The sequence below is a fragment of the Camelus ferus genome, chromosome 24 (assembly GCF_009834535.1).
Source record: "Camelus ferus isolate YT-003-E chromosome 24, BCGSAC_Cfer_1.0, whole genome shotgun sequence".
Taxonomy (NCBI): Eukaryota; Metazoa; Chordata; class Mammalia; order Artiodactyla; family Camelidae; genus Camelus; species Camelus ferus.
The window spans coordinates 2291522-2314270 of NC_045719.1; the positions used below are offsets into that span (position 1 = coordinate 2291522).

The 22749-nt window shown below is 41.2% G+C and overlaps 1 protein-coding gene across 6 annotated transcripts in view; it reads right to left on the reverse strand.

The window, feature by feature from the left end:
- Positions 1 to 8445: 8445 nt before the first annotated feature.
- ANKRD12 (ankyrin repeat domain 12) overlaps positions 8446 to 22749 on the reverse strand; it is a 107547-nt gene continuing 93243 nt past the window's right edge. For all 6 annotated transcript variants that reach the window (XM_032467455.1, XM_032467453.1, XM_032467450.1 and 3 more), the window contains 4 exons: positions 17946 to 18044; positions 13665 to 13808; positions 11908 to 12003; positions 8446 to 11285 (listed from right to left, as the gene is read on the reverse strand). In XM_032467455.1, the coding sequence (XP_032323346.1) occupies positions 11100 to 11285; positions 11908 to 12003; positions 13665 to 13808; positions 17946 to 18044 (525 nt within the window). In that variant the 3' untranslated portion in view covers positions 8446 to 11099. The remainder of the gene's footprint in view (positions 11286 to 11907; positions 12004 to 13664; positions 13809 to 17945; positions 18045 to 22749) is intronic.

A 22749-nucleotide genomic window follows, 5' to 3' on the forward strand; every position in this document is an offset into this window, starting at 1 on the left:
ATTACTTTGGTAGTAAGAAAAAAGATACAGCTATTTTTAATCCAAAGAACCTCTTTGATAGGCCTTAGGAGGTCCAGTGGCGGCTGAGCCCTGACGGCTGTCCAGTGGTTCTGGATCTGTGGCTGGCTATTTGGGAATTTGAGAACTGCAGGGGTTATTGTAGTGGCCTTTTTATCTTACCAGAAGCCATTATCATCAATGCAATAAAGCCCCTTGATGAAAAGGTCAAATGTCACTGAGTCACCTAACCCTCAGTCAGATAAAGACATGTCAGTGATTGACTCTCACGGAAGCACAGTACAGACGTGACTCATTTTCTTTTGCAGCTAACAAATTGCTATAAATTTACTGCCCTAAAGCAACACAAGTGTATTATCTGGAAGTCAGAAGTCCTAAAACCAGGGTCAGTCAGAAGAGCTGTATTCCCTCTGGAGGTTCTAGGCGAGAAAGCACTTCCGGAAGCCACTGCCTTCCTCGTCCTGTCCCCCGTCCTCAGATGCACGGCCAGCAGCAAAGCCTTCAAACCCATATCCCCTCTCCTCCTCTGCACCTCGTCCACCCCCACCCCCCCCCCACACACACTGGCTCTTTGACCCTGACCCTCCTGCCTCCTCTTATAAGGACCCTTGTGGTGACACGGGGCCCACCCAGATAATCCAGGATCACCTCCCATCGCGAGCGCCTTCATTTAATCACATCTCCAAGGCCCTTTCTCCACGTACGGTAACACCCACAGATGTTAGGGATTAGGGTGCGGACATCTTTGAGGGCTGGGCGGTGGGTAAGAGAGCTTGGGGAGGAGGCACTATGTGCTCAGCATAGAAGGATAACAAGGACAACTGTATGTAGTTTGTGAGCACCTCACACCCGAGGACTCACTCCTGTAGGTGGTGAGTTATACACTCCTCACCTCCGGGCCCCCCCCCCCCAGGCCAATGCACCCCAGGAGAGAGGGAGAAAAGGGGAGCCCAAGTCACTCCAGTTTGGTCTGGATTCTCCACTTCGGAGCCCCAGCCACTGGTCCCTTACAGGAGCCTGGGCTGAGCCCGGACCAGCCTGCAGGAGGCAGGCGGGAAGCTCGGGCCTGGCAGGTGGGGCACCGCTGTCTCCCATTCAGAACCGGGGACGAAGGTCCCCCGGAGGAGAAACCTCCTTTCTCTGCTCTCTCACCTTCCTTCTTCCCTCCGGGCTGGGTCATGGGAATTACTGCAAACCATCAAAAGAATGCGGAAAGGATAACTTCCGCAGGCCTCCAGCTCTTCCTGCTGTAAGCAAAAAGAAATGGAGAAGACCTGGAGGATATTTCTGTTTTGTTTGGCTTTATTTTGAGTTCTCAGGATCTCTGTAATTCCCTCCGCAGTGAACGATCGTTAATCCACCAGGCAAAGGTAACACTCAGGCAGCCTTTTCTGAGGCTCAGAGCCCAGCGGACCTCTGGGGAGGCGGGCAGCCCCGCCTACGGGGAGAAAGTGCTATTTCAGCAGAAGATGTTTGCACTGAGATATTTACAAATCCAGGGCTATTGAGGTATTTACAGATCGTTCTCAAAGGTTTCTAAGGCTTCTCAAAATCCAATATTGACTCACAGCTCACTGCTGCTGACCAAATTAAGTCCAAACTTCGTGACTTATTTAAAATGTTTAGTCCTTTCTTTTCATTTCAGCTTTTCCCTTTCTTCTGATCACAGAGAACTGAAAAACTACAGAACTTTATGAGAGCCCCTGGAGATTGCCCCTCGTTTCATGAACATTCTGTGTCTTTTTTAGTCACATATATTAACATGTGTTTGAAAAAAATGAAATTATGCAAAGAACGCTTTACTGCAACTTGCCCTCTTCCCACCTGGCGTGTCTAGAACACCTCTCCACACCAGTAGACGCAGGTCTCTTTTTCATGTTACACAAATCCTCCCCAGAAAGCCAAGATGCTCTGTTTTCATGCTTCCTACTTTCCACTCCTGTATTCTGCACATTTTTCTTTTTGCTTGGGACAGGATTTATTTATTTTGGGCTTCTTAAACCCTGTCCAATTTTTACTATTATTATTTCTTCTTTACTGGAGGTACTGGGGGTTGAACCCAGAACCTGGTGCGTGCTAAGCCTGTGCTCTACCACTGAGCTACACCCCCCCCCCCGTCCTCTCTTTACACCCTATTCAAATATCAGGTATCACCTCACATGACAACACAGTGCCTTGCGCACAGTAGGTGCCCAACCAATGCTCATCAAAGGAATTGGTTAGATGAATGACTTGCCCAGCTGATGTCCCTGGCAGCCTCTGAGCTCCTAAAGCATTTATTTGCATGAACCTTTCACTATTCGTGTATATATATTCAACTAATTTCGGAGACTTCCTCAGGGCAGGAATCGTGTCATGAATGTATCATTTGACTGTGTACAGGGACTTGGAGGCTCTTGGAACACTCTCAAAGACTAGAATGTGTGGGCTCAAGCTGAACTGGCCAAATGACAGCAGTAATGAAGAGGTGAAACAATTCGTGAAAAAGATAAGGCTGCGTAGAGCCTGGATACTTCGAGAGACTAGGAAAAGCAGAAATCAGTGGGCCTAAAATAATCGGAAGGGTTCCTGGAGGCTTGGGCTGACGGGGAGGTCAGATTGACGAAGCAGAGGAGAGGGAGACCCAGGGTGAGGCAGAGGGACAGAGGATGGCCAGCTGGAGGAGGAGGGTCCCAACAGCACACCACGCAGGACGGCTCCCAGTCCCTGAGGGCGGAGCTGCACCCGGATGACGGGAGAGGTGCTCTTGGTACCCCAGGAACTTAACATCGCAGGCTCACATACACGCGTGTGTGTTAAAATTCACGTAACATGAAATACCATTCTAAAGTGTACAATTCAGTGGCATTTAGAACAGTCACAATGTTCAGCAGCCATCATCACTGTCAAATTCCTGGACATTTTTATCACCCCAAAAGGAAACTCGGCAGCCATTAAGCAGTCACACGACACTCCCACCCCTGAGCAACCACTAGCCTATTTTCTGTCTCTAAGGGTTTGCATTATCCCTGTGCAACTCTGAGAAATAACCTTCACAAAGGTCTCCCTCACCCACAAACTCAGCTACTAATCAGTTTGTTCACTGCTCCTAAATACTGCAATTCTTTTTTAAAACAAAGTACTAAAGATACACAAATTTAAAGACTGTTGACTTTTAACTGTTTCTTTGAAAGGTTACTATACTATATAAAACTACTATAATGTAGTTTTCCTTTCAAGGGACGGAAAATGCAAAAATAAGGAAGAAGAAAATCTATTCAAAATAAGGAACCCTGGATAGCTTACATTGCCACATTACTTCCTTTTATTTTTCATTAATATTTAAAGAAGGAAGGAAGGAAGGAAGGAAAGAGAGACAGAGAGAGAGAGAGAGAGAGAGAGAGAGAGAGAGAGAGAGAGAGAGAGAGAGAGAGAAAGAAAGAAAGAAAGAAAGACAGAAAGAAAGAAAGAAAGAAAGAAAGAAAGAAAGAAAGAAAGAAAGAAAGAAAGAAAGAAAGAAAGAAAGAAAGAAAGACAGACCAGAAAGGGAGCGCCTGCAGGGGTGCGCGGCCAATGCCCCAGGCCCTGCAGTCAGCAGTAAACCAGTCTCTGTCCCCTGCAACTTACCCACCAGTGGAATCCAAGCCCTGTGAGTTACTCGTTTGAGAACCTTAACCCCCTCTCCGCTGGATTTTCAAAGTTCTGTGAAACTGGGTCCCACCCTCCGGAGTCTTCAGCGTGGTGACCTTGCATCCGCTGGAACTCATGGGTGTGAACCCAGAGCGGAGAGACACCAGGACAGGTGGGAGGGGCACAGGACTGGAGCAGAGCTGGCCGAGCTTTTATCCCATGGGAAGACAGAGCAGTTCTGAAGCAAGAGTTGTTTCAGGATTAAGTTGGGGAGGGCTAAACACAACAAAGCAACAAACCAAAATCAAACACAACACCGCACAAAGGCAGCTGGTTTGCTGCTCTCTACCTGTTGGCCTGTGTCCGTTGCCAACTCCCTCGGGTGCAGAGCTGTCTTTGGACTTGGCTTTTGTCTGCCTCTGTGTTGAGCGGATACTTTGCTCAGTGAATGTTTCCTCCTGGTGCTAACTTATTTCAGACAGCTGGAGTCTTTGTGCTCTCTGTAGGACAAACTACTCATTCCCCATCCCCAGCCTCCTGTGTCATTAATTTAGGGAAAAAGACGGCTTAAACACGGTTTCCATCGTAAGTGCGCCTGGTTAGATTGCACCTGTCCAGATTTTCTATTCTTTTGCCCTTAATCAATGACTTCAGCCTTTTGCCTTTAAGCCTGTTAGACTCACAGGTTCTGAGTTTTCTTTCTTCTCTTCATGCTTGTTAAAATATGGATGTCACATTCACCAAAGCATGTTGCTGCGATTCTCTTCCCTTTTTTAAAAAATAGAATTTTTGTGCTCTTGAAATATTCCAATTGGGATAGTTACAGAAGTAGTTTAACTAAAGCATTTTGAGATGGGTAATTTAAAATATGCTACTATAATTGATTTTAGCAAACAGTGCTTATATGGAGAATGTTTGCAATAATAGAATTCTTTGCCAAGAATCCTTTTCACTAAAACCTAAATGCGTGGATAGTCACACATACCTCAGATTCTTAGGGAAGTTATTAAAGACCAAAAAGTATGGTGCACACAGGGGTCACGGGACTTCCTCTCCTCTCCCCCTGCCGGCTTTTAGATGAATGACACCAGGATATCACTGAATTTTTAAAAATTGGCTCCAACCTTTAAAATGTGTGTTTGTGTTGGTGTCCACCTAGTCCTTTTTACCAAAGCTGTGTTCTTTCTTTCTGGGACTTCGCAGGCTTCAATGGGATAATGTACATGAATATACATAGTGAGTGTTTAATGAATGTTGGTTTTATTACTGGCCCACCTACACTAGGAGCCACTGCCAAACACACACAGTTAAAAACAAAAAAAGAAGCCAACTTCACTTAAGTATGTTCTCAATAAAGCAGTAAAGATCAGTGATTTTATCAAATCTCAACCTGGGGTACATGTCTATTTAACGTTGTGTAACTAAAGGGGAGAATGCGTGCTATACTTTTGTGGCATACCCAAGAAAAATAATCAGAGAAAAAGCACTTGACCGAGTTTCTAGCCAAACCGACCTTTTCCATGGAACAACAATTTTACTTGAAAAAAAAAGACAAACTGTGGTTACTCAGATCTAGCTCTTTGGCATTTAGTCTCAACTATAAGTAAAGTGAGCCTGTGACTTTAAGGAAAATAGCCGGCAGTGTTTGTTGTCAGTGGTGTTCAGGCTTTTGAGCGAAAACCAGAATTTTGGATAATTTCTATCACTTAAGAGCTTTGCAGCTTTCATACTTAAAAAGACGTCTCTGATGAAATCAGTGGTGATATTAACAAGCTGAGTGTTTGGACTGTGTAATGAACTGTGTCAACATTTGGAAGAATCATGTAATTCAGTGAATCAGTATTTTTCAAATGACCAATACATGATGTTACAAAATCTATGCATTGCTGGAAAACCCATTCAACATGCAAGATAGGCCGATGGATTTCAAGGTAGTAAGAGTTAGGTAGAGTTCATTGATGCAGTCAGATTCCACAAGGCAACTTACCTTTCAGAAACTACTCCTTGTCCTGTTTTGATGTGGAATCCAAGAATAATGACAATTATCTGAAAATCTATTAACATACTCCCTTTTCCTATTACGGATTTATAAGTCCAAGTCAAGTAAACCAACCAAACCAAACCCAATCCAACCCAAAACAGAACAAATTACAGGTACACTGCAGAAAGCAAATAGGTAATTCTAGCTTTCTTCTTTTTGGCCAGATCTTGAGACTTGCAGAACTTTAAAATAATTCGTTTTTTTCATTTTTATTTTTGGAAATACGTTTTTCATAAAAATAAGCATGAAATGCATTTATTAATAAATTCTTTAAATTTGTTTTTATTTCAACAGTGGTAAATATCAGCCAACAGCTTACAGAAATGAAAGCTCACAGTTACTTTTAAGGGCTCAGAGGGGTTCTGGGATCAAAGTTTGAGAACTGATGACCCAGGTAAATGCTGTGTGAATTGTCAAGGGGCACAGTCCCGGCACAGCACAGCCACCTACTAGATGTGCGCTGGTTGAGTCCGTGGACAGGTAAGTGTGAACTGGCAGAGGAGCTGGACACCACGCCCACCGGACACAGTTCAGATGAGCCCCCTGCTTCCTAAAGGCCCACCGATGACACCGTGCTTCTTCAAGACCATCCACACCACACACAGTTTAAGTAACAAGCAAGCAAGCAAACAGTGTCAAAAACTGCACTGAGAGTAGTTCCACAGCCCAGACGACATGTGAAGGGTGTCAAGAAATGAAGAGGTTAATTCAGGAAAGGATTTTTAAAGCTCCTTACATTCAAATACTAATGGCTCTAAAATTAAACACAGGTGGTGTTTCCAAGAAACTGAAAGCTATGGTTGTACATCCATATGGCTGCTATTTAAGGGGACAATTTTGGAGGGGAGGTGATACGAAATCTACTAAATATTCTGAAAAGTCATGACAGTGTAACAGCTTTACTAAAAAGCGGGGAAACTAGTCAGGAAGAAAAATGGAAAGGCAGGCCACAGACCAGGCGAAAACATTCATGACAGACCTCTGACAAAGGACTCGTGTGCAGAATGATCAGTAACAAAAAGACAACCCAATGGAAAATGAGCAAAGCACCTGAGGGCATGTCGCAAAGGAAGATGTGCAGATGGCCACTAAGCATAGTAAAAGATACACTCAGCCTCTTCAGTCATCAGAGAAATGCAAGTTAAAAGCACAGTAAGATAAAACTACACATCCCACCACCAGCGCTAAGACTGAAGACTGACACCACCAAATACCGATGAGGATTCAGAGCGACGGGGCCTCTCCCAGTTCCCAGCAGGGGTACAATCTGTTGCAACCACCGTGGAGACCTGTCAGTTTCTAATGAAGTCAGACATACACATACACTCTAGGACCTAGTGACGGCACTCCAAAGCAGGGGCCCAAGGGCGGTGAAAAAAGGTGTTCACAAAGAGACTGGTGTTCAGAGCAGTTTTATTCACAACAGCCCCAAATGGAACGATTCAAATGCCTACCAACAAGAGAGAAAATAAACCAGTTTGTACAACATACTACCACTCATTAATAAAAAGGAAAAGACTACTGATATACACAACAGGATGAACTGCAAAACCTTAAGCTAAAAGTGGCAGGCAGGTGTACACCATCTGATCCCATGTACATGAGGTTCAAAGACAGGTATAGGTAATACTGGGACAGGACTCAGTGTGGTGGCCTCTGGGACAGAGCCCTCTGCAAGGGCAGGAGGAAACTCCCCGGGTGACAGAAATGTCAGTGTAGGCATCTGTTGGGACCTCCCAGGAAGATGTGGGCACTTCTACTGGATACAAATTACACAGTTAAAAAAACTGGTACTGCTCTTAAGCCGAGTGATGGGCACACAGGTGGTGTTTTTAACCTGTAGACATACACTGTACATGTTCACTCTGTGTATCAACAACAAAATTTTCCTTAAGAGTAGGGGGAAAAGATGGTTACCTAAGAGCTTTTAATTGGTCAGATATTTAGGTATGACACAGTTTTTAAAAATAAGCATTTAAAAACTCAATGGAGTTTAAATAAATATGCTTCATATATAATCTTAAATTCTCTATGTAATCTACCTAAGAAAACTGAACCCTCAAGCAAGCCAAGGCTTTATCTTTAGGTAAACAGTTTCTATCCCACTTTCTTATGGAGATACTGCACATCCGGTACAATTTTTTATTATTTGCAGATGTTGTATAGCATTAACATTTAATCATTGGAAAAGCCAATCTTTCTAGATGTACTTTTCACTGTTTAAATGCTAATACTTATGTAATTATGTGATTTAACTTTTTTAGTTACTTGACTAATGAAATTATTTAAAATTCATTTTTAAGGTTTAAAAATTGTGACAATGCTTCTTTTAAAATACATTAAGATAAAACTACCTTATGAATTTGAAATAATCAATTTCCTCTATATAGAATTTTGGGGTTTTATGTATTAGAGATAGAATAAAAAGTATTGCTAACTATTTGAATAACTGTTTTGGATAAAGAAAAATATGTATTTAGCATTCTCAGCTCCTAGAATAACTATAATTCTTAAGTCTATTAAAATTAGCTTCAAGGGGTCTTTGCTTGAGATTTCTGCAGCTAAGACTGCAGCATGTCTAATACTTAAAACTCATTTTTGAGACCTCATTACTGAATAGACTTGGGTTTGAAAGGCCAGTTCCTTCAGAGGTTGTTTCCCTAAAATGAGTATTTCTGCAATTTTGCTAGCTGCCCAGGTGAACACTAGTGTTTGGTTTAGAGTCATGTAGGATTGGAAAATAAAAAAAACAACACTTATCACACATTTCACTCTTATTTTTTCTATAAAAATATAACTCTTTATTAAATAACATGCACAAATATCAACTAGTCATTTATTAAACAGATATGATTTAGAACAAGATTTAAAGAAATACAAATCCTTAGGTACAATTTAGTATCTTGTTCATGGTATTTGAATAGTTTTTAAAAAATTCACTGATTAAACTAGTCATCCTTTATTTTTCTTTTAGAATCCTCTATCATTTAGGCACATACGCCATTCTAAGTTTTTTCAGCCATTTCAGAGCTTTAGAACATCTTTGAAATATCAAGAGCCCTTAACTTACTTACTTAAGTACCAGTTCCCACGGAGAAGGCGTTCGCTTTTCGGTCGAGATGTCCGATTAGCTCTGAGCCACTTTACAAAGGAACTCTGCAGAAGCAGAATCGCAGCAGACGGGTTCCAGCAATGGGAGGTGCCATGGAAGAGGGTGAGGACAGAGGTCAGCACTGCAAAGCTGGGATGACTGAAATGCCAGGTTTCTGCTTGCTTGCTTTTTCTCTTCTGTAGCTTGTTCTGTTTGGCCAGTGATTTTTCTTCCCAGCACCCCCACCACCCACCGCCTTCCCAGGCTGAACCATTAGAACAAAATGCTGTATAAACTTACCCTTCTCATATTTTCTATGACTTCAATGCTCAATAATCTGGTTTTTTTATTTTAGGCAAAAGTATAAACAAAATTTGCACTAAGTTTTTCATATTAAAAAGTATTGCTTTTATAAATTATCTTAATGCTCCCAGCCTTAATAAACTTAACTTCAACAAAACCAGTGCTTCAAAATCTACCCTGCCTTTCTTGGCCCCGTTTATCCCATAAAAAAGGCCAAAATCTTTCATCTAAATTTCTAAAGACTACTACATCCAATCTTTATAATAAAGTCCTTGCACTGTGTCTTTTTCACATGTGCTGTTTTATTGCGCATGCCAAGTACAGTATGAATTAAAATATAAATTGACATAAAAATTCAAAAATCCCTAAGCTTAATATATACCTTTGCACTCAAAAACTTCTGTCTTTCCCATTAGGTGGGATTTTCAACTTGTAAACTGAATTTAAATCACTTTATTCCTCATTTATTCTTTTTATTTTTCTGTATCAGAATAAAAAACATCCAGTATTATTTTATAACTGAAAAAAGTATTGTGGAAAGTTCTGAAAATTTTATCTCATATACTTACGATGAATTTTACATATATCTTAATTTTCCTTTGAAAAATATTTAATAAGTTTAGCAGCAGGTTTCAGATCTGAAATATTCCTGAATATTTAATTTATATCATGTTATAGGAGAAACTGGTCTAAGTATATTGCTAATTATTTTATTAAAAACAGCATACCAAATCTTATTTTAATTATAAAATTCTGAAAATTATGTTTTGCATCTTGACACAAGGAAAGAAATGTACAACATATTAATTTTTCATAAACATTGCAGATATCAATTAGAATATGCCTATTTCTTTTACTTTTTTTGACTACCAAATATCTTTTTTGATTTGAGTACTCAGTGTTTATTTTAAAAGTGCAAAGGTTATTAAGCTTAAAACATTATATTTAAGCAATGTAAAAAAGTTTTACAATGATTTAACATGACCAATAAAATTTATTAAACATATTTACATATATTCACAGATTCTTTCATACTTGAGTATTAAAATAAACATTTACAATTTCACAATTTTCATTCAAAGGCATTTTGGGGGGGGAGGAGAACAGGCTCTACTGTGAGATGAAAAACGAGCTATTTTTTTGCATGACTAATTCTAAATAAAATGGCCAACACAGTAAGTCAGTACTACCCCGGGAGACCAGCATGGAACACCTCACACTACCTCGGGCGTCGCTGTGGAGAGTTAAGTTACAGGAAGCATGCAGTACAGCTAAGCCACCCTCTATGGTTGTGGGGATGGAAACAAGCTAACTCAAACACGCATGCCTTATTTAAAAGTTCCGCTACCTGAACACACGATCACTACACTCCATACAAACTACACTTTGGTCCAATAAAACATCAGACGGAACAGTTTTACAATTATTTCTTTGTATATTTTGACTACCAATCCCTTTGTATATATTTTGACCATTAATTACAAGATTTACATCTGCACAATATGTATAAAATAAGTTATTAAAAAGGAAGACAATATTAAAACTTTCAAAAAGAAAGCTATACAATTAACTTACAGATATAATAAAACTGAAGAAATTCTGTGCCAAGTTTTTCTTCCACATTAGAAACTATTTGGTAGGAATTGAACCTTTTAGTTTACTGATACATTATAATAAAACTTGAAAGCAATTTGAATGCTAGTGGTTATCCTGTACTTAAGAGTGCTAACAACTTCCAGCGCCGTTAGCAGGTTCTCAGCTTCTTAAATACCTACCACAGTCTGCCAATGTGCTCTAACGTGATAGTGACCTTTCACCAATATAAATAATAGTTTTCAATTAGAAACTGGATCTAAGATCCGAAATACTTCTTTTCATTTTTAATAAAATGACAGTGTTTACTACATAACCAACTTTTGCTGAACTTTACTAATAATTGTGAAGGCATAATATTGTATTTTTGTCAAAGGCAGTATTCCACAGTATAACACTCTTGAGCCTCACCCGTTTACCACAGCCGCCAGGAAGCAACGGCTGCTATATGGGGGTCAATTCAAAGTCATCATTAACATCAACGAGGGGAACGTAAAACTCCTGAATCTCATAAATGCTGAGAGATTTGTAGGTGGCAGGGTCAAGTTCCTGGAGTTTGAGCTGCCATTCTAATCTCTGGACGGCATTTAAAGCTGCAGCTTCGTGTTGTTGCCTCATTAAAAGACAGGTCTATTTAAAAGAAGAGGAAAATTAACTGATTATTCTATTAGATTTGCTTTGTTTAAAAATGAATCTCAAGCACTGTTACTGGAGGGCGTCAGATGGATATTCCAGGGGTATTTACAGCTGAGTTACACATCCATTTCTGTTTTTCCCTCTGTCTCTAAACCAAATATTTCTGGATCTGCAACTGCACACTTACCCCCCAGGCTCTAATTTGAAACTGTGCTTTCAAACAATAACATTTCAAATTATCAGAAAAATCATGAAAATCTAAGAAGAAGTTATTTCTGAAATGATTCAAAACCTCAAACCAAGTAATTTTCTTTATAGATTATTTACAAACATATTCCTTCTCCTCTTGTCTGCCCGCTCTTTCCCATGTTGGGACGTAACCAGTCTCATATGCGAAGGTCCCCATTAGAAACTGCGTTCTCTGTGGCAATGCACCTTTTACACTAAACTGGACCTGAGAAACGGGCAGGCTTTCTTTTTATACTTCCGCAGTGTGGCGCGCAGAGTGAAGATTACGACTAACCAGCATATCCTTCCCTAAGCATTGCTCCCTAACACAGTGCGATTTCTGTTCATGGAGGGGAAGCCTCCAAAGTGAACTTGTAAACATACATACCTTTAGTTTGTCAAATTTATCATCCACATCTTGTAACCAAGACATGAACTGTCTTGCATTAAAGCGATCCCTCACAGAAGTTTTACTGTCATCAGACTGAAAGAGAACATTAAAAGTAGTTGGATATTATAAATAACTCACTTTACACTCTATATATGCCATTATGTCTTTTTATAGTATATTCTCCTTTTAAGGAATGATGGAAATATATTTCAAAAAAAGGGTAAAATATAATTTGAATATTTAAAAATTTTGATAAGCACTTATTTCCATATTAAGTAGACAGATTAGTTACTGGAATTATTAGGATGCTGGGTTTCGTTATTAATTAAATAGAATCCTACCTCTCTGTGAGTCAAAACTGTTTCTCAAAAAAGCATGTCATATGAAGCATTATGCCCATGACATTCTTCTTAAAGTATAATTGATTACAAAATTAATTTTAATGTTACACTTCACCACATGCAGGGAGAAAAAGCATTAAGGTGGGAGACAGGCCTCTGAAGTTGCCATCGTTTTCAGGACTAACACTTTGGTATTCTCTTAAGACAGGCTATGTTCAAATGTCAGCTTTCTATCTTACTGTGCAATTTTGAACTAATTATGTACCCTTTCAATTTTCTAGTCTGTAAAACGGGATAAGAGCATTTCTTTTAATCCTGTTTTGAGAATTAAGAGTGTCTACAGCCCTGTTCTAGCACAGGGACACGTGGGAAGCACCGGATCCAATAAACATACGCTACAGCTACGCCCGCCAGTGCTGTCCAAGCGACAGACAGGCAGCACACAGCCCCACAATCACACCACTCACATTTTTAGCTGTTATCACTTCCTCCTTGGTCCTCACGTAAGATGTTTTGACTATTTTCAATTTTATTACTGAAACTCTAAAGCCTGCTGGACAAGGATGGGTAACGGTTCCACAGCTGTCCTCAAGAGGTTGACAAGTCTTCCTGCTCAACTATTAGGTCGATTGTGGCCTGATCCTCTTTAGTCTCTAACTTGGGGATCATTCTGACATTTACTGGCAAAATTCACTAGCTGTTAGAAATTTTCTTTATAACCCACCTGGGACTCTCTTTTTTTTTTGCAGATGAGAAAAATAAAGCACAGAAAGAACTAAGTAACTTTGTCTGTAATATTTCCAAATCCTTTGTGTTTCTATACATTATCTAATTTAAAACAGCATTCCCTCGTCTTTTTTTTTTTTTTTTTCCGGCGATAATCCTTCATTGTCTGTGTTTAGTTTTGTATTCTTATGACCAATATTTTCATTCTGGTTTATGAGGCACAACAAAATTCTGACAACTGATGTCTGGTTCTGAATTCAGGTAATTTATAAATGGCAATAAACTTTTTTCAAGACACAGCAACAGTTTTTCACAATTATGTTAATTTATCCGCACAGTGTCCGAGATTCACACAGCAGCCTGGCCTGACTCCAGCCCTGTCACACTGAGCCTCCCTCTGCACGAGCAGCTTCCCAGTCATTCCAAGGTCAGAACGTCTAAACTCCACTTCAGAAACAAGTTACAAGTTACCTATAAACTGACATTACCCTGAACACATACATACCTGTTCCACAATCACCTGCTGTGTTAATATAGACCTAATGTTCAGAGGCTATTAGAAAACAGAGGGCAGGTGACCTGGAAGTAGTCCGGTCTGAAAGAGTCGCGTGCCCCTCTGGGCCGGGCCGACGGTGCGCTGTCTAAGGAAGCAGCGCGGGAGCCGCGGGCTGCACTCGGCGCACTCACCTGCGCGTCCAGCGGCACGCTGTACACCTCCGCGTCCAGGAGGACCGTGCACGCGCTAAACGGCAGCGTCTGATTGGCCAGTGTTCTTGCAGCTCTGTAATGAACTCGAAGGACCTCCTGCTCATTGGATACAATGAGTTTTTCCTAGTTGAATGAAGAATTAAAAACAATAGTTCTTCAACCACTTGTTTTCCTAATGAAATAAAGTTACTTAACGTGCTCAAGAACCTGAATCTCAGAGTAGCTTTTACTTCATAGTAAGCTTGAGAAATTAGAGAACTCCAAGCATTCTGATAGTAAATTTTCTTTTCAAAACTGGCTTTTTAAAAATTATAAAGTGTAAAATTATTGCTTTTAGTATAGTTGTCCCTTAGTATTTCCAGGGGATTGGTTCCAGGACCCCTGTGGACACCAAAATCCATGGATGTGCAAGTCCCTTATATAATATTTGCATATAATCTATGCACATATTCCCATATACTTTTAAATCATCTCTAGACTACCTGTAATACCTAATACAATGTAAATGCTATATAAATCATTGCTGTTGTTTGGCAAATTCAAGTTCTGCTTTTTGGAACTTTCTGGAGTTTTTTTTCTTGAGTATTTTTGATCCATGGTTGGCTGACTCCATGGATATGGAATCTGCAGATACAGAGGACCAATTATACTTACCAAGATTTCAACCATCACTACTAATTCCAGAACATTTCTGTCACTCCAAACAGAAGCCCCACACCCATCAGTCACTCTCCATCCTCCTCTTCCCCTGACAACCACTACTCTACTTTCTGTCTCTACAGGCTGACCTATTATCAACATTTCACATAAATGGAATCATAAAGTATGTGGTCTTTTGTGACTGGCTTCTTCTCGTCACGTGTTTTCAAGGTTCACCTGTGCTGTAGCAGGTATCAGTATTTCATTCCTTTTTAATGGCTGAGTAATATTCCATTGTATGAATACACCGCATTTTATTTATCCACTCATCAGCTGATGGTCTTTTGGGCTGTCTCTTCCTTTGGGCTGTCGTGACTAAGGCTGCTGTGGACACTCACGCTCAATTCTTGTTTGAATGCACTTCTCCGCGTAAACACCAGGATTGAGCTGCTGTGTCATGTGGCAGTGTTATGCTTAACTTATTCACAAACTGCAGACATGTTCTCAACAGCAGTTGCATCATTTTATATTCCCACCAGCCATGTGTAGGGTGCCAGTTTTTGCACATCCTTGCCAGCATTTGTTATTACTTGTCTTTTTTGCTACAGCCATTCTAACACTCTGAGGTGGAACGCCATTGTGGTGGAAGTGGCTCTTTTATGCGTATTTTCACAGAAACAAACACACTGTACTGTAATGCTAACCACACTGACCCTGGAACAACATGGGTCTGACTTGTGCAGGTCCACTTACACACAGATTTCTTTCAGTAAATATGCAGTACTACATGGTCCATGGTTAACTAAATCCATGGATGTGGAAGTGTGGATATGAGGGGGCCAACTGTGAAGTTACATGCCACCTTTCGACTGTGCAACCCATGTTGTTACAAGTCAACTGCACTTGTAAACCTCTGACAATCACAGTATAATCCTGCTTTAATGTGTTACGTGGGATCCAAAACTTCCAATTATGTATTCTGCAGAGTCCCTCTATCAGAAGATTACTGAAACGATCTAGGCAACCGTCTGCATTTAGCAGACGGTGAATTCCTGGGATCCAGCTGCAGGGTCTGTTGGCCCATCTGGAAGGCTGGGCCGGGAGAATACTACAAATGCGGCTGGTCTTCTCCCCGCCATGGTCCCTACTCCCCCCTCAACTGACAAGAAACTCATCCTTCCCCTGCAGCAGATGCAGGCCACATTATATCCAAATGGGCATGACTAGCGTTCCACTGTATTTATAATTTAGTGAAAAGACAAAGAGACGTGGTCTTATTTAACCTGTTGCAAATTCTCATGTGACAAATGATACTCAGAAGAGAAGAACTAAGGCCTCCTGCCACCTCGCCTTCCAAGGCAGCCCACACTCGGTCTGTGGCGTGTGTATCTACTTTTATTTTAAACCCCCACACCTCTTGGCTTTCCTCTTGCCTCTAAAACAGCCTACACTGTCTATGGAGTATGTATCTCTCTTAATAAATCTACCTTTATTCAAAAAAAAAAAAAAAAAAGAGAGAGAGAAGATAAATCTAATACTTATGACTTATCAGTTTAAGTACAAGTTTAAGGTGGGACTTTGTGACAAATATTCAAACACTGGATCAGATACTAAGAAAAAACAGCTAGAAGAAAGTCTTCCTAAAAAGTTGGTTGTAGAGATAATGAACAATAATCAAAAATCCCTCTCACCATATGAGAAAGAAATGTATTTCTTAAAGTCAGACCTCTTCCCCTAAGATAATTAACAGAGACATGCTGCTGAAGTGACAGCCAACACATTCCACCTGAGATCATTCTTAATGCTGTGACTTTGAACTTCTACAGCAGAGCCTCTCAAACAATGTCTTCTGAGAACGGGTTCGTCTTAGCTCCTGGGGAGGTGGACAGGACATGTGGTGCTTCTGCAGTGAGGAGTCGGGGCTCTGGCTGCGTTCAGCACCACATTCAAATGCTATCATTCTCTATGGGAAAAATGACCCTAGAACAGAGTTCCTTAGCCTGGGAACAACTAGTCTGGGGTTTCTGCCTTTGCCTCGAAGTCCTGATGTGACTTCCCCCCACCCTCAAACGTTGCTAATTAAAGAATAAATTTTTAACTAGTTTCAAAAAAAAAAATCTTTTCTTAATTAGTTAAAAAAAATTCCCACTTCCAGGAAGCGGAGAGAGGACAGAACTAGGCAAAGGTTATCTGTGAACCTCAAGGGGGAAAAATTGTATTTTTGCTAATCTCCAACTGGCATTTCTTTCAATTATGAATGTAGGCGGCAAACCACAGTAATGCCAGAGGTATCTGCAACTCTGCTGCCCACAGAAATCAGATATCTTCCATCCCCATTATAGTTGTTGCAGGTATTGCCCCAAAACTTTATACTGATTTTTTCTTGAGTTTTCAGTAGTTACTGGACCTGCTGCTACACGACATGTGATGTAGCTTTTCTGTGCAGACTCCTGCGTGACACGGCTGGTCAACCATCATGCAGTCCTACAGTGGAAGCTCATCCAGCCGCCAAAGGGTAGAGTTGTTTGTTCTCACACTGGTCAGACTTTTCAGTTGCTTTCTAGTATTTTATAATTCTCAATTGTTCGTTGGTCAATGTGCAGAAAGGTATGAGTCAGTTTTGCTATTAAAGTTTTGCTAATTGCACAGTTGAAATGAGAATTCTTCACTGTCTGTAAGGTAGCATGGCTTCTGTAACATGGTTAAAGGCACAGATGAATATATACCGGGTGACTTCAAACATGCCCGGTGGCTCGAACAACTACTGGTGTGTGTTATATGACCTAACTTCTTACTGCCAACAATTGTTCACTGACACGAGTCATGGACAGTGTTGTAAGTTCCGTATCAGTGCTTCTGTCTTTTATCTGTTTTTCTCTCTGTAATGCTATAAATTTATTTTGTTCATTTAAGGACATTATTCTGAGGGAAGGTTTTATATTTACCAGGTTTTTACAGGAAACCATGGGACAAAAAAAGGTTAAAAACCTCTAGGTGAATCTAGGTGAACCTAGGAAATCAATCATACAAGGTTTTGTTTGTGTAAGGCAACATGTATATGTCTGTAAAGAAGGATCACAGCTTAGAGCACATTTTCAGAAAGTCCATGACCCTCCTAAAAGATGAAGACATTATTATTTTCGTCAGTTCAAGTTACTTTGATGATTTCTATAAACAGTGAGACAGGTATTTTGCCCTGTTATTTCATGCCAAAACTAACCACTGGAAACTGGAGTACTAAGGCAGACCTCTAAGTTCCAATGAGCATCGCCTCTGTAAGATCCTGCACTACAGTATCTGGTAGCAGGCAACAATTCCAAAACCTGGAAATTCAATGTCCAGAGAGGAATTCACTGCTATAGTTCTGCAAATTCAACAAATGATAATATTAGAGATTTTTATGTACCAAATATATACCCAACATGACTTGTAACATGGGAGCTTTCCTAAAACAGGCTTGAAAATTCTCCATCTTATTGTATAAGCACAAGATAAAATCAAACCATTCCCCAAAATGATTCTAAATAAGGAAAATTCACTAATAAAAAACTGCAGGCCATTATAATCTATTGTTAAAATACAGTTATTTTTGGCATAAATGTAAATTTAAACATTTCTCACCCTTTCAATACTGTGTTGCAAACGTAGTTTCATCCTTACAACTTCCTGTTGTCGAAAAAGCTCTTTAAGTGGATCTGACAGTGAAGGTGGTGGTGTAATCTAGTTTTTGAAAAACATAGAGTTAAAATACTAATTTTATTTACAATAATTGGCTATTCTTATAAAATTAAACCTTTTTAGTACAAAACTTAATGAAAATATAAATTCTAATGTTCTTTGAATTAAATAATATAGTAATGGTTGGTACTTCTCAATTTCAACTATTTGAAACAAAGCAGAGCATTCCCGAAAACTTAAGATGTTTTAATTCTGAGGCCACAGCAAGTTTCAAAGAGCAAACCAGAGGACTAAGGGAGTTATTTACCACAGAGAGACACATTTTAGAGCATCAGTAAGTGATAGTTCAGAGACAGGGAGGAAGGAGTAACAGAAACACAAAAAGCCCCGAGCAAACGGTCCTAAAGACTGGAACAGTGTGAGTGACAGTAAGTGAAGTGTTTTTGTAGACATGACAAAAACCAAACACCAAGGCACTGAGGTTGCACGTTTAGTGAATTACGTCTGTTATAAAAATAGATGAAACTGTCTTCTAATAGATTTGTTACATGTTACATGTGATAACTCACTTTGGCTATCCACACTCCAAAAAGCTAATGGTTGGCTCACCTCTAAGTTGATCATTACAGTGGCCTGCGCTTTCTGGCAGATGATGGAGGTTAAGAAAGCTGACTCGGTCTGTGCACACACTCTAGTGCTAATACAGGGCATCGACGTAGGGTGGTAACTGCCTGTGAGCCCTGAACGTGCTCCCTCTACAGCCCCCACCCCGCCCCAGCTTTCAGCTCCTGTCAGCATATTAGAGTGAAGGGCACAGTGTAACAACTCTGTGGACTCTTCCCAAGGGGAACAAGCAGATGCTATGTGCATCCTGTACTGTTACATGAAACACTCTTGCCAAAGAATCAAACCTGGATCTAATCGGCACTTCATAAACAGCAAACAGCTTATAGAATTTAAGAGGGACTGAAAAACATGTTAAATAACATCACAATATTCAGCTGAATCAATGAGAAAATTCTACAATACACATAACTTACTGGGGCTGATCATTTTTCAGGTCTCTAACTGCAATATCATCTTTGATTTCTGTGCCTGTAAGCTTTTTGAAATTTACTAAGAAGATGTAAGAGTAGCATTTGGAGCTGTTATTTTAGTTTTGCAAAGTCACACAAGCATCCTTTGAGCAGAACTGAGGGAAATATCTACTCCTTTGAGACAGGGTGTCAGAGAAGACTTCTTTGAGGGTGGAATGCCAAGGCTGCATCTTCAAGGAAGGGCCAGAGTAAAGAGTTAAGAGAAACGAGCTGCGGGGGAAAAAAAAGGGAAAGAAGGAGGGAGACAATCCCACACACAAGAAAGGAGAGCATGGTCCTCTGCATGAGAACAAAGAAACAGGCTGGCGTCTGGAGGCAGCCATGAGCAGTCCCGAACTCCCGGACATCAAAGTTGAGGGAAAGAGTGGTGGGATGTGAGGACACAGAGATCAGCACGGGCGAAATAATAAAGGCTGTTGTCTAGCCTGGAAAACAGCTTTCCTTAAAGTATGATGCACGGAAAACTGAGCCACAGAGATGACATACAGGAAATGGTTCCAAGAATAAGGAAGTTTGGGAAAAACTGCACTCATGTGCTTACTTAGGCAACTCATAATTAGCAAATTAAATTTTAATGGTTCTAAGAGGTCCTACAGTGAAGAAATCTATGTATGTTTAAATTAATGGTGTTTCCCAAACTTATTTGATCATGAAAGACCCCCGTCTCTCCCCGCCCCGAGGAAGGTACTTAATTAATACACTGTGGAACAGCCATTACGCTAACACATCAGGGTAAAATCTGTATGTGATGGGGAACCACTAAAAGGTCTTCACAGCCCATTGCTGTTTGGAGAACAGACATCAGGGGGACAAGACTGCAGGCAAGGAACTAGGGGAGCAGGTCACTGCTCCAGCGGTGTGAGATGCACAAGGGAGTGGAAGAGACCAGGGGTCTGAAAATGCGGATGGCTCAATGATTCCGGGTAAGAAAGAGGGGCCCCGAGGGCTTGTTCAATCTTTTAGCATGACGGCCAGGGGGCCAGTAACAGAGCACAGGAGGGGAAGCGGGGAGAGTCAAGTTCAGTGCTGAAATGTTGAATCTGTGGAGGCGTGAGTTACCAAAAAAGCTGAGGAGAGGGGTTTGGGTGGAATGTCTAAATCTTGGAATTCTCAACGTACATCAATGCATAGAAAAGTGGTAAAATCACAAAATAGCAGATGGAGGAGACTTTCTGAGGAAACCTGCCCTTCGCTATTTCCCTCATCTTCCTCTAACAAATCAGGCCTGGACAGTCTGTCTTTTACTGAGTCTCACGGGTCTCCAGAGTAAAAACCCCCGACAACCTTCATAGGTGCCCTTCTTCTCATCACCCACTCCCGGACCCCTTGGTGGGGGTTCTTGGCTGTTGGCAGACACCAGCTTGTCAAGTCTTTTTCTTTTTTTCCCCTGTTTATTTGATTTTCAGGAACTTGACATTGTTTTATTTTTCTTCCCTTTATTTCCTCTGGAAAAATGGCAGCATTACGGTTAATTATGAGAAACACATGTTACAGAAGAATAAACACGAAGCGGACTCCAGAGACATCTCACCACACTTCCAGTGGGCTCTATACCCATATCACGTAATTGTGACGAGAGCACTTCGACGAAGTGGCACTTAGCTGACTGAGAGGACACCAATGGATAAAATATTGAAAAATACAAAAGTACTGTAAATAAGTGATTTTTATTATTGGGGTCTTTTTTTATTTTTTGAAACTAAGTTTCAAATAAACAAGTCCAGTCCAATAAACTCAAGAACACAGCCTTTTATGGGCAAAGGCGGCAGGTCTCCATACTAGTGCTAGTGAATATGCCCTCAGAGTCATTTGGAGCTGGATAAAATCATGGTGGCCCCTTACAGCTGCACAGTGTTGTCACAGTGTCAATGGCTACGGCTGACACTGTCCAACCTGCTCCGAGGTAGGGCAGGTGTTACCGTTTTCAAAGGACAGATGTGAAAACGCAGGACACACAGCTGGGTGCGGTGAGATCTAGACGAATTCACGTGTGCTCCCTGGGAACGTCTAGTCTTCCTGCTGTCTTATGTTGCTTCTCTACTTTAGTAACTGTCATTCAAAACAAGGAAAAAATTCTCCACTACATCCAGAAATAATTCTCAGCTCTGCTTACAGCCCCTTCTGAGACGATACTCAATTACAATTAAACTCTAACGTAATTAAAGTTACGTCCCCAGAACCCGTACTACCTCATCTTTGCAGGAATACACGAAGGTGACAGTCAAGATGGGCGTGCAGAGCATCCACACAAGTGTGTGTCATGCTGACCACACGCGCACACACACACACAGCAACAGGATCAACAGGCAGACTGTGCTAAAAGGGCAAGCTAACATGGCTTATGAGAAGTTGCTTTTAGTGAAACAGTTTGTACGAACTTCTAATTTAAATGTGTTCCTTTTAGTTTTATCTATATTTCAAGCCTAAGATATAACATAGTTCAGCTCAAAGTTCCTACCCCTTAAGGAGAAATAAAGGAAACAAGGAAATTACTAGCTTTATATTCTTTGAATCATTAACAAATTATTTTGCTGAAAGAATCTGAAAGAACGACAGACATATTTACACCGCTTAGTGGCTGCTGTGACAGGGAGACCAGGGGCAAGGCTGAGTTCTGGGTTCCCAGCCTAAGATGAGACAGCAGACACGGTGGTCTGAAACAGAGAGCAAAAACAGCACTAGTGAGGAAGACAAACGGGTATGGTATTGGACACAATGATTCTAAGGATATCGTGGGACGTTCAGGAGAGGACCTGAAGCAGCTAGAAACACAGTTACGGAGACAAACAGTGCACGCAGGGCTGACCCAGATGCAGGACTCCTTCCACAAGAGACAGCAGTGTCCTAGCCCTTAATCAGATTACAGCTCAGAGGCAGAGCAGCCACGTGGACAGCTAACCACGACGTTGCAGGCGAGGTATAAGGAAGACACAAGCAATTCTGCTTCGACAGGATTGTGCACAGAGCAGGGAGGAGAAAGGGGGCCTGGTGAGAACAACGCTGCAGGCAGAGGGGCGGTACAGCCAAAGAACCCCAGAAGGGTTCGCCTGCTGAACTACCGGGTGATCTGGACGAGTGTGAGGGGCTGAAGCAAGAGGGGCAGACTGTGAAATGGACTAGGCTGAGGTGTGGGGTTCATGCTGCTGGCAATGGGAAGCCAGCCAATCACAGCTGAGATACTTAAAGAGGGAAATAGCTTTCCATTGTTTTTAAAGGGACATAAATTTAACAACAAAAGAGAATGGTCCAGCAGAAGGAAACTGGGAGGAAAAAGAAGTGAAAAACTGCTGCAAAGCTGAAAGTGAGAGGTAATGATGAGGGCCCGAAACCAAGGCTGTGCTGAGGTACAGATTCTGGAAGGCGTGCTAAGGTAGCACGTTTAGAGCTTGGGGACTGACAGGTTTCTACTTTGCTGTCCTCACTAATGAATGGAGTTTGTTTTTAAGGGAGTGAGGGATAAATCATCCCCTTGGGTCTGTGTGAAGTGTGAAGTCAGAGAGGATGCCATGGTGCGTGGTCAGACTCTCCTGTCGGGCACGAGGAGCGAGGTGGCCCACAGCTCTCCCTGGAGTTACTCTCTGCGATCTCTGTTTCAGGGGAGAGAGCTGGTGTGCCCCCAGGTCCCCTCCCCCGAGTGGAGGCCACCTAGC